The sequence below is a fragment of the Phacochoerus africanus genome, chromosome 14, assembly GCF_016906955.1.
Source record: "Phacochoerus africanus isolate WHEZ1 chromosome 14, ROS_Pafr_v1, whole genome shotgun sequence".
NCBI lineage: Eukaryota > Metazoa > Chordata > Mammalia > Artiodactyla > Suidae > Phacochoerus > Phacochoerus africanus.
The window spans coordinates 54563592-54575924 of NC_062557.1; the positions used below are offsets into that span (position 1 = coordinate 54563592).

A 12333-nucleotide genomic window follows, 5' to 3' on the forward strand; every position below is an offset into this window, starting at 1 on the left:
CTCTTTCTCACATTATCCTCCATCGTGTTCCAACACAAGTGACTAGTATAGTGCTATATGGCAGGATCTCATTGCTTATCCACTCCAAATGCCGTAATTTGTATCTGTTAACTCCAAACTCATAGTTCATCCCTCCCCTGCCCCCTTGGCAACCACAAGTCTGTTCTCTAAGTCCATGAGTTTCTTTTCTGTGGAAAGGTTCATTTGTGCTGTATGTTAGATTCCAGATATAAGTGTCTTTCTCTTTCTGACTTCACTTAGTATGAGAGTCTCTAGTTCCATCCATGTTGCTGCAAATGGCATGATTTTGTTCTTTTTATGGCTGAGTAGTATTCCATTATGTATATATACCACATCTTCTTAATCCATTCATCTGTCAATGGACATTTAGGTTGTTCCCACGTCTTGGCTATTGTAAATAGTGCTGCAATGAACATTGGGGTGCATGTGTCTTTTTCAAGGAAAGTTTTGTCCACACACACCCAAGAGTGTGATTGCTGTGTCATATGGTAGTTCTATATTTAGTTTCCTGAGGTATCTCCATGCTGTTTTCCATAACAGTTGTACCAGTTTACATTCCCAACAGTGTAGGAGGGTACCCTTTTCTCCATGCCCTCTCCAGCATTTGTTATTTGTGGACTTGTTAATGATGTCCCTTCTGACAGGTGTAAAGTGGTACTACATAGTAGTTTTGATTTGCATTTCCCTAATAATTAGTAATGTTGAGCATTTTTTCATGTGGTTGTTGGCCATCTGTATATCTTCTTTGGAGAAATGTCTATTTAGGTCTTTTGCCCATTTTTAAATTGGGTTGTTTTTTGTTTTTGTTTTTGTTTTTTTTTGCTGTTGAGTTGTATAAGTTGTTTGTGTATTTTAGAGATTAAGCCCTTGCAGTCGCATCATTTGAAACTATTTTCTCCCATTCCATAGGTTGTCTTTTTTTTTTTTTTTTTTTATGGTTTCCTTTGCTGTGCAGAAGCTTGTCAGTTTGGTTAGGTCTCATTGGTTTTGTTTTTTTTTTTTTTTGCTTTTATTTCTGTGGCCTTGGGAGACTGACCTAAGAAAACATTTGTATGCTTGATGTCAGAGAATGTTTTGCCTATGTTCTTTTCTAGGCGTTTGATGGGCCTTGTCTTACATTAAAGTCTTTAAGTGATTTTGAGTTTATTTTTGTGCATGGTATGAGGGTGTGTTCCAGTTTCATTGATTTACATTTGGCTGTCCGGTTTTCCCAGCACTACTTGTTGAAAAGACTGTCTTCTTCCCATTTTATATCCTTGCCTCCTTTGTCGAAGCTTAATTGACTGTAGGTGTTTCAGTTTATTTCTAGGTTCTCTATTCTGTTCCATATTGGTCTGTATGTGCATTTTGGTACCAATTCCACACTGTCTTGACTACTGTAGCTTTGTAATATTGCCTGAAGTCTGGGAGAGTTATGCCTCCTGCTTGGTTTTTGTTCCTCAGGATTGCTTTGGCAATTCTGGGCCTTTTATGGTTCCATATAAATTTTTGGATTGTTTGTTGTAGTTCTGTGAAAAATGTCATGGGTAATTTTATAGGGATTGCATTGAATCTGTAGATTGTTTTGGGGAGTATGGCCATTTTTAAAATATTAATTTTTCCAGCCCAGGAGCATGGAATATCTTTCCATTTATTTGGATCTTCTTTAATTTACTTGATTAATGTTTTATAGTTCTCAGCATATATGTCTTTCACTTCTTTGGTCAAGTTTATTCCTAGGTATTTAATTTTTTGGGGTGTGATTTGAAAAGGTGTATTGTATTTTTATATTCCCTTTCTAATATTTCATTGTTAGTATACAGAAATGCAACCAATTTCTGAATGTTAATCTTGTATCCTGCTACTTTGCTGAATGCTGATCAGTTTGAGTATTTTTTGTGTGGAGTCCTTAGTATTTTCTGTATATAGTGTCATGTCATCTGCATACAGTAACAGTTTTACCTTTTCTCTTCCAGTTTGGATACCTTTTATTTCTTTTGTCGTCTGACTGCTATGATTAGGACTTCCAATACTACGTTGAATAAAAGTGGTGGGAGTGGGCATCCTTGTCTTTTTCCAGATTTAGTAGGAAGACTTTTTGCTTTTCTCCATTGAGTATTATATTTTCTCTGGGTTTGTCATAAATGGCTTTTATTATGTTAAGGTATATTGCCTCTATACCCACTTTGGTAAGTGTTTTTATCGTGAATGGATGTTGACTTTGTCAAATGCTTTTTCTGCATCTATTGAGATGATCGTGTGGCTTTCAGTGTAACTACTTGGCATTAGTTTTTTTTTTTTTTTTTTAAATATATATATGCCAGAAACAAGTCCTTTATCAGGGATATAATTTGCAAATACTTTTTCTCAGTTGGTGGCTTGTTTTTTCCTTCTCTTTAACAGTGTTTTTCAAAGCTCAGAAACTCTGGATTTTGATGAAATCCAATTTATCTTTTTTTTTTCTTTCTTGGCTTCTGCTTTTGGTGTTGCTAAGACATTTTTGTGTAAACTAAGGTCACAAAAATTTACTCTTACGTTTACTTCTAGGAGTTTTTAGGATTATGTTTTTGGTATCCTCTTCTATCCAAAATTTTGTTTAGGAGAGTGTTTTGAATTTTTTGTTTTAAACTGTTGTTATTAATTTATTTATTTTTATTATTATTATTATTTTTTGAGACTGTGGCCTGTGTGGTTTATACTGTAAAGGAGTGAGGCTGATAAGGGTTTGAGGACAGGGGAGAGTGGATGGTAGGAGGTGGAAGAGGGACACAAGTACACAAAATACATTTATTGTCTAGATTGCATTTTGTTCTATTGCCATCTCTCTTTCTAGAAACAAAACTCCTTGTGTTTATACTGCATTGAATCTTGTTTTGTTCTTCCTCTTTTCATAAGTTCTTCCTCTTCTTCCTCTCTTTCTCTGGCCCACTTATCCATCCAATGTATCAGAAAACCTCATGTGGAATTCCTGTTGTGGCTCAGAGGGTTAGGAACCCTACTAGTATCCATGAGGATGCAGGTTTGGTCCCTGGCCTTGCTCAGTGGGTTAAGGAGCAAGCTGTGGTGTAGCTCACAGATGTGGCTTGGATCTGGTGTTTCTGTGGCTGTGGTGTAGATCCAATTCGACCTCTAGCCCACAAACTTCTATATGCCACAGTTGCGGCCCTAAAAAGAAAAAAGAAAAAAAGAAAAGAAAACCCTACGTGCACTACCTTCCCAGTACATCTAGAATCCATCCAGTTCTCGTCATCTCCCAATGCCATCTCTCTGGTCCAAGCCACAGGCTATTTTTTTTTTTTTTTTTAATCTTTTATTTTGCAGTAAACTCCTAACTGGTCTCCTGGTTTCCACCTCTATCCCCTTTAGTCTGTTCTCAACACAGCAGTAAGAGTGATTCTTTTTAAAAATGTGCTAATATCACTTCTCTGGTCAAAACCTTCTAAAGATTTCCCATCTCCTTCTGAGTAAAAACAAAAGTCCTGAGGTGGCCTCAGGCCCTACAGGATCTCTGGGCTCCATATACCTCTCTTTTGCTGTAACAATCTTGCTCATTCTCCTCCAACCCTGCTAGCCTCCTTCCCAACCTACCAAACTAATCCTGCCTCAGGGCCTTTGCATTTTCTGTTGTTCCTTCCCTTGGAAAAGCTCTGCCTTGTTAATCTCATGGCTTACCCTCTTGCTTCTTTCAGGTCTCCACTCAAATGCCTTCTTAGAGAAGCCTTCCTTGACTACTTTCTATAGAGTGCTAACTGCCTCTCTCCTACTTTTTTTCTCACTAGTACTTATCATCTGTTATGTGACACAGCTTCTTATTTGTTGACTGCCTTTCTTTCCTTGTGGTATATAAGCTCCCAGAGGGTGGGAACTATGCTTTGTTCATTGTAATACCTAGTAAACTTAGAACAGAGGCCAGCACATAATAGGTGCTCAATTCCAACTTGTGGAGTGGATACACAAGTGGGTCCTCTCTGAAGGGGTAGCCTCAGGGAGTGGTTTTCTTAGCAATTTGTAACAATCTAGAGAGACATGGTAGAATCAGGTTCAGCAAAAGAGCAGAAGATTATTTTGTATGTGTCTCTGCGTGTGGGTACCTGTGTTGTAGAGGTGGAAATGGAGATGGGAAAGGGGAAGCTGGCTGGTGCAGGAGATACAAATATTGAATGTTCTGCAGAGCCATATATAGTACTAAATGATAGCTAAGTAAGAACTGTGTTTGAGAACAGATAATTTTGGAAATAAAAAATGACAGTCTGGGGAGTTCCCTGGTGGTCTTGTGGTTAGGATTCAGTGCTTTCACCACTATGGCCTGAGTTCATTCTGTCATCTGGGAACTGAGATCCCACACCAAGCTGCTGCACGCTGGTGCCAGAAATAAGAAAAAAAAGAAAAAAAAAAAGTGAGTTTGGTTCAATTTAGAAGTTCACTGTAGTTTTAATTTTTTCAACGTTAAGAGTAGGACCTCACAAAGCAAGTGACCCAGAATAGCACATTTTGTGCCTTCTGTAGCCCCTTGGCAGCATCAGGCAAATATGTTCACTCTGCACTGACTTTTGGGTGGATCTCCCGGCTCTTGACCCGCAGCTTGTTGACCTGGGACTCAGCAATGTCAGCCCGTTCCTCGGCCTCTTCCAGCTCATGCTGGAGCTTGCGGATTTTGGCAAGATTGGCGTTGGATTGTTCCTCCTAAGAATGGAGATAAAGTTGTGAGAATTAGACTTTGTGGTTCTCACTGAACTTGTGACCAAAAGGTATTATTTCCTCAACTCAGATATTTCCTTCTTATGGTCTGTTTGCCATATCTGACTTCAAATCCAGGCAGAAGTTTAACTTCAATTATATTTTTTACTCTAAAAAAATGAAAGAAGAAATGATTTTGAGACAGAAGACATAAGCTCATTACACAACCCTGTATATATGTGAAATTCATTTATTATGTGTGGACTGATGGAAAGGAGGGGAGACCCATGTATGCTCATGGAGTTTAGAAAGTAAGTGCAAGGTCAAATTATAACTTCAGGAAAATGCCTCTTAAAATTTTTTTTTGCCATGTATTTTTGATGACTGATACAGACAGAGATGGGGGGGAAATGGGGCTAGGAAGAAAGTCCTCTGTTGGTTGGACTTACTGCCATTTGTGTCTCTCCCTTCTGTGTTCCCTTTCCTTACCTCGTACCCACTCTGTTGTGTCTGAAAGAGTGGGGAAGGACCAGGAAAAGTGAAGTGGAGAATCTTGCAGCAAATCCTAATGTGCTACAGCAAACGTGCAGGGGTGAGCCCTGCTGATAACACTGGTAGTGAGTGAAGGGGTCAGTTGGGGTAAAAGATTTATGTTTGAGTTTTGGGAACACCTGATTTTGTGGCTTTCTAGAAGGAGAGGAGTATTTATTGTGGTGTTAATTAGATGTTCTACTGGATATTCTTTGTAACTGTCAAGTAAGGTAGTTTATTTGGAACTTTCTTGTTTTCCTCCAACCCCCACAAATTGCTTAATAATAAAAATATTTCCTCTTGAAGTCTTAATCGATAATGAGGAGTTGGGGTAACTTTATGTTTATATCATTTCTCTTAAAATATGATTGACATTCTTTGTCTTTTTTTTTCTCATTAACACATTCTCTTAATACATCCTGTACCCTAAAAAAAGTTTTCTTCTTAAGGGTTTAAAGATACTTACAGCCTCCTCAGCTTGTCTCTTGTATGATTTCACCTTCGCCTGTAATTTATCTACCAAGTCCTGCAGCCTGAGAATATTTTTGCGGTCTTCCTCAGTCTGGAAGTTCGAAAAAAAATGGTCAGCATTCAGTCCAATGAAATAAAACTACCCTAGGTGGTAAAATAAATCACTTTGGTAAGATGACAGGTGGGCCTGGGGAAAGCACGGTCAACTATGAGGCTTCCTTCATGGTATTAACAGTGGCCACTCTGGTGAAACACCCACTGTGTGCAGGTACTATATTGGAGAATCACACATATCTCTAATCCTTACTCCCTACTCTGGTGAGTAGATGTTATCATTCTCTCTTATAGGTGATGAGTTAAGGTTTATTTATTTATTTATTGTCTTTTTAGGGCCACACCCATGGTATATGGAAGTTCCCAGGCTAGGGGGTTAAATCAGAGCTATAGCTACTGGCCTACACCACAGCTGTGGCAACTTGGGATCTGCGCCTTGTCTGCAGCCTACACCAGAGCTCACAGCAATGCTGGATCCTTAACCACTGAGAAAGACCAGGGATCTAACCCTCGTCTTCATGGGTATTAGTCGGCTTCATTAACCACTGAGCCATGACGGGAGTTCTTCAATTAAGGTGTAGAATGTTAAGTAACTTATCCAAGTTGAAAAAGTAAGAGAGGCCAAACCAGGATTAATACCAGTTTATATGGCGTTGAAACCTATATTCTTTCCTTGCTTGTGCTATTTATCTAAAGGCCTTCCTGATTTTCCTAGCTTAGGAAAGGGTCTGTGATAAGCAGTTACATCATTTGCCCCTTGTATAGATCAAGTTAATGTGTTCCTGTCTGTGAATGCCACATAAACCATCACCAGGTTTTTAATTTCCCTTTGGGCAGGAAGTCTGGATAGTCCAGCAAGTTCTTCCCCTTACCTGGTAGGTGAGTTCCTTTACTCTTCTCTCATGTTTCCGCAAACCTTTAACAGCCTCAGCGTTACGTTTCTGCTCGCTTTCAACTTCTCCTTCAAGTTCACGTACCTACAATCAAGAAAGATATTTATATAGTCAGTCTTGGAGGGATATTAATTAACTTGGGACCTACTGAAGATATTGGGTGGCTGTCTCCAGCCCCAGGAGAGGGATGGGAGTCAGTATATAAGAAGAGAGAAGGATAGAGGAGCGCCCCTTTCCCTTCCCAGATTCAGAGGGATTGAGAGACCCACTCTGGCCTCCAGTTTCTGGATCTGCTTCTTCCCGCCCTTCAGGGCCAGCTGCTCCGCCTCATCCAGGCGGTGCTGCAGGTCCTTCACCGTCTGTTCCAGGTTCTTCTTCATCCGCTCCAGGTGGGCGCTGGTGTCCTGCTCCTTCTTCAGCTCCTCGGCCATCATGGCTGCCTAATTAGTAAATAAACCAGGGCAATAAAGAAACTCAAAAATAGCAGGTAACACACATGTATTGCTAAACAGATGCTCATCTTGCTCACATCAGTGATGGCCTTCTTGGCCTTCTCTTCTGCGTTGCGTGACTCTTGGATTACTTCTTCCACTTCACTCTGGAGTTGTGAAATATCACTTTCTAATTTCTTCTTGGTGTTGATCAGGCTGGTGTTCTGTCAAAAATAGTGGAAATTCATAAGACTTACAGTTTGCACAGTTGGGATTTTACCGGTTTCTTACTTGTTGGCTCATGCAGGGGACCTAATGGCAACATTTCACTAAACTTTAAATATTTGTTCAGTGCAAAATGTTAATCATCGGTAAGGTTGGTCCCCCCCACGCTATCCCTACATCCATTTGATTTATGCATAAGGAGTTTGGAGGTTCGAGAATGCCTATATTAATTACTTGTTTTTTCAATTATATGTCAACCAGACATCACCAGTATGCTCTCCTTTAAAGGTTGGAAACATTAGGAAAGAATAGATTATTTTTATGAGAGCCTGGCAGTGAGAGTTTCTCAATTAGAAGGAATATAGTCTGTTAACCTGAATGGTTTGCTCCCTTGGGGAATACTGAATGACTGTTACGAAAACATTTTCTTATGATTTCAACCTGGTGGTTCTCTAGGGAAAGCAAGACCAACTCAGTGGGTGTTTGGAAACGTCTGAGGTGGATATTTTTGGTTGTCACAATGACCTGGGCTTCTAAATTTCATGCCCAGGCAGGTCAGCAATGATAAATGTCCTGCAAGGCACAGAGACAGTAAACTCAGCAGTGCTGAGTGCCGAAGCACTCCTGATGAGGCTACTTGACATAGTGCCAGATTTTGAAGTCAGTGGGAATCCTTACTCAGTTTTATTCCACATCATGGTTTTTGAAATAATCTAGAATTAAATTTCATTTTAAAATGTAAAAGTAATACCCTTGCTCCTTTTTGGTAGAAAATCTAAAAAAGACAAAAAAGAATGCCCATCAAAAAAATCAGCTAAGGTCCCATCACTCCAAGATAATTACAATCAATATCTTAAAGCATATCCCCCATCCTTTAACATATATACATATTTTTAAAAATGGAGTGCTTCCAGTTATAATCCTGATTCATTGCTTCACAGTACGTCAGCATTTGTTGATATGAGGGTCCCACCTGGGTGTGCAGGAGCTGGACTCGCTCACTGGCATCCAGAAGCTCCTGTTCTGCAATTTTCCTGCTCCTCTCCGTCTGCTCCAGAGTGGCCCGCAGCTCCTCCACCTCAGCCTGCAGCAGGCTGGCTCTGCGCTCCACGATGGCCAGCTGCTCCTTCAGGTCCTCCTGGCCTCGGAGAGCGTCGTCCAGGTGGAGCTGGGTGTCCTGTTAAGTTAATAGAGGCCCTTGGACACTCTGAGGGGGATGTGAACATCCCAGGAGATGAACCGGAGGAACCGGCTGGCGCCAGGAACAGGAAATGACAGGCCTGTCATTTGAATGAGCGTCGAAGTGGTGGTGTCACCAGCTTAGGTGAGAGAGAATTATCAGGAGACAGATTCTTGTTGTGTGTATGCCATCAACTGTTATTTTTCACGTGCAGGTCACCAGTGTCTATCAGGTATGGAGCGTCTTCCATACGCTTTACCCAGTGGTTGACATCTGTTACTGCACTCGATCGTCACAAGTAACCATGTGTAGGGGGTGGTTTCATTTGTATTTTGTAGAAGAAACAGAGGTTCTGAGAGGTTAAATAACTTGCCTAAAGTCACACAGCTGGTAAGTGACAAAAACCAAGACTCAACCTCAGGCCTATTGGTATCAAAGTTTTGTAATTTCCCTCCTATCATAGCTTATCTCTGGGCTTCTGTTTTGTGTGTGTGTGTGTTCTTTTTTGGTACACAATATATTTTTTTAATATTATACTCTGTGTACTTAATTTAGCTACCTCCATACTATGAACTGTATAGTTTATAATTTAATAGAAAAAAAAATGGATAGTTTAACCAGAAGCCGTTGTGATGAATGGAAGATGGGTTACCTCCCTGACTTGCCTGAGCAGTTAATGTGAACGCATTTACCTTGAGGATGCCTTGGGTGTTCCTGTAGTTCCTCAAGCTCTCTGCTGCCAAGCGGTTGGCGTGGTTCAGCTGGATTTCCATTTCATTCAAATCTCCTTCCATCTTCTTCTTGACTCTCAGGGCATCATTCCTGCTCCTGATCTCAGCATCCAGCGTGCTCTGCATGGACTCTACCACTCTAATGTGGTTCCTCTTCAGCTGTTCAATTTCCTCATCTTTTTCGGCAATTTTTCTATCAACGTCGGCCTTGACTTGGTTCAGCTCCAGCTGGATGCGCAGGATCTTTCCCTCTTCATGTTCAAGCGATGCCTTAACGAAATAGTGATCAGTTAATCATGGAAAGTGAGTTGGCTCTCTGGAGTATATTTCCTTGTGAGCCAAACTCTTGCTAATATGAATTCGCCTAATTTTACAGAGTGCAATACGATACTTGAAGGAGCCTACTAGGGAAATTTCCCTTTTATTCAGTTGTGGATTTTATGGGGCAGCTCTGTCATAAGGGTGCTTTGTAAAGTATAAAGTGATAGATGCATATTATTCATATGAGTACTAACAAAAATTACATGATTAAACTTGTGTATAATAAGCAGGAACTCTCAATCTGTTTTATAACTTAAAATGTTCATGTGTGATATACTAAATCCTATTGTAGAAATTCTCAGTTGTAAAATGTCTATATATATATATATATCTAATTATAAAATATATGTTCACTGTAGAATATGGGGTGATTTATAAAAAAAGAAAAATTTCCTCTGTGCTTCCACTCAGAGGCACAATTTTAATGGGGTGCATTTTTCTAGTTTTCCCCTTATTTATAGCTATCTCCTCATGACAGAATTATATTGTATATGCAAATGTGTGCCCTGCTTTAAAAATTACTCTCTGCCATAAATATCTTCCCATATATGTACAACTACGGGTGTTCTGTAGTTTGCTTCACCTTGTTTTTGGGATTCGACATCATGTGTTTAAAGCTCTGCCTCCATTTTTTTTTTTTGCTATTTCTTTGGGCAGCTTCCGCGGCATATGGAGGTTCCCAGGCTAGGGGTCGAATCAAAGCTGTAGCCACCGGCCTACACCAGAGCCACAGCAACGCAGGATCCGAGCCGCGTCTGCAACCTACGCCACACACAGCTCACGGCAACGCCGGATCGTTAACCCACTGAGCAAGGGCAGGGACCGAACCCGCAACCTCATGGTTCCTAGTCGGATTCGTTAACCACTGCGCCACGACGGGAACTCCTCTGCCTCCATTTAAGATAATTTTCTTGCGATAGATTCTTAGAAATAAAACTTACAGGACATGGTATTACATTTTTAAGACTTTTGATAATTACTGCCAAATTGCCCTTCGCCAGGATTATATGAGTTCAGATTCTCATCTGCTGTGTAATAATGGATCCATCTCATAGTACCATTGCCCACTGAGTGTTTTTACCACTGTTTATCTTTGATTTTCCTCCTACAGCATCATCATATATACCTCTGCTTCCTCTAAGGCAGCCTGAATATCACATTTCTCTTGTTCCAGTTGCTTCTTTATTTTTTCCAATTCATGGATTTGCTTCCCTCCCTCTGCAATCTGCTCCGTGAGGTCAGAAATCTCCTCTGTGGGTGAACCGAAGGGAGAAGTGGTCAGACTGATGCAGCATAGGTCCTGCCAGGGCCAGGTTGGGTAGGAAAGTTCAAGAGCACTCACGCTGCAAGTTCTTATTTTCCCTCTTTAGCGTTTCAAGTTGGTCCAGGGATTCCTCGTAGGCATTCTTGACCTTGAACAGCTCAGTGCTGAGTGAACGAGACTCCTTCTGGGAGGCCTCAAGTTCAGCCTGAGTTTCCTCATACTTTTGTTTCCATTCTGATAGGACCTGAAAAGTGGTAAACTGTCAGGTGATGGAAGGAGAATGGGAGACAAAGTAAAACACCGATGGAGTTTGAGCAGGCTGGGGCTACCTTGTCAAAATTCCTCTGCTTCTTATCCAGAGCCGCACAGGCAGCATTGGACCTCTCCACATCGAGCATGAGGTCCTCGACCTCATTCTGGAGCCGCTGCTTGGTCTTCTCAAGGGAGGCGCACTTGGCGTTCACGGCTTCTACATGTTCCTCAGCTTCCTGCAGACGCTGGGCCAGCTTCTTCCTGAAAAGTTAGCCAGGCATTTAAGGAAAGAGGTCAGGAATAAGGGCAAGTGATAACTTCCTGGGCCCCCTTTCACGGTCCTATTTCTATAATGTCAAGTAGTATGGTTTTCAAAACTGTGGTAGTCAGAACACAGTTCTAGATTGATCAACTATGAAAAGATCCAAAGTAGTGAACTCAAGTCCTTTTTTTTTTTTTTTTTTGTCTTTTTAGGGCTGCACCCGTGGCATATGGAAGTTCCCAGGCCAGGGGGCCAATCGGAGCCCTAGCTGCTGGCCTGTGCCACAGCCACAGCAACTCAGGATCCGAGTCATGTCTGCCACCTACCCCACAGCTCACGGCAATGCCAGATCCTTAACCTACTGAGAAAGGCCAGGGATCGAACCTGCATCCTCATGGATACTAGTCAGATTTGCTTCCTATTAGCCACGACAGGAACTCCAGTAGTCCTTTGTGTTTTTGCATTCTTAGGGGTTATTGTTGGAGTTGACATGTACTTTACTGCATAAGATTTCAGGATTTTCATGGCTTCTCATTGAGTATGATATGGAGAAGGATTAGCCAGGGCAATTTTATTGATTGATTTATATATCTCATATCATTCCAAAAAGGATTTGAGACTAACTAGGTATTTTATTGGGCACAAATATATTGGGTATATTCTTCTTTCGCAGACTTTTCATTTTACTTGTATACTTTTTCCCTGTAGAAAAATAGCCAGTTTATTCTAATGATAAATATTTGAACAGTCTCTCACCAGAGAAAGAAATAGATTAATAAATCAGGACAATTCACTCATTCTTAGCAAAGGCAGGTTTTTTTTTTTTTTTCCTTCTGAATTGTCTACATTCTTGCTTTACTCTCAATTGTGTGCCAACTGTACATGCCTAATATACACAAAAAACTTTAGCCCTAATGCTCTAGAAGGTCTACCTGAAAGTCTCCTTTGGTCTGTACACAGACTAAGGCTTTACTCTATTCTGACTCACCCTGGATATTATGCATGGTTTGGTGGCCTCCAACATGAGTTTTAAGGGATCTG

General features: G+C 40.8%; 1 protein-coding gene across 1 annotated transcript in view; it reads right to left on the minus strand.

Moving 5' to 3' along the window:
* Positions 1 to 4467: 4467 nt before the first annotated feature.
* Positions 4468 to 12333, minus strand: part of LOC125113907 (myosin-8-like) — a 29687-nt gene continuing 21821 nt past the window's right edge. Inside the window, 10 exon segments of the mRNA XM_047756829.1 lie at positions 4468 to 4683; positions 5675 to 5770; positions 6606 to 6710; positions 6896 to 7066; positions 7156 to 7281; positions 8256 to 8459; positions 9155 to 9463; positions 10641 to 10765; positions 10857 to 11022; positions 11108 to 11291. Coding sequence (XP_047612785.1) covers positions 4534 to 4683; positions 5675 to 5770; positions 6606 to 6710; positions 6896 to 7066; positions 7156 to 7281; positions 8256 to 8459; positions 9155 to 9463; positions 10641 to 10765; positions 10857 to 11022; positions 11108 to 11291 — 1636 coding nt within the window. The 3' untranslated portion in view covers positions 4468 to 4533.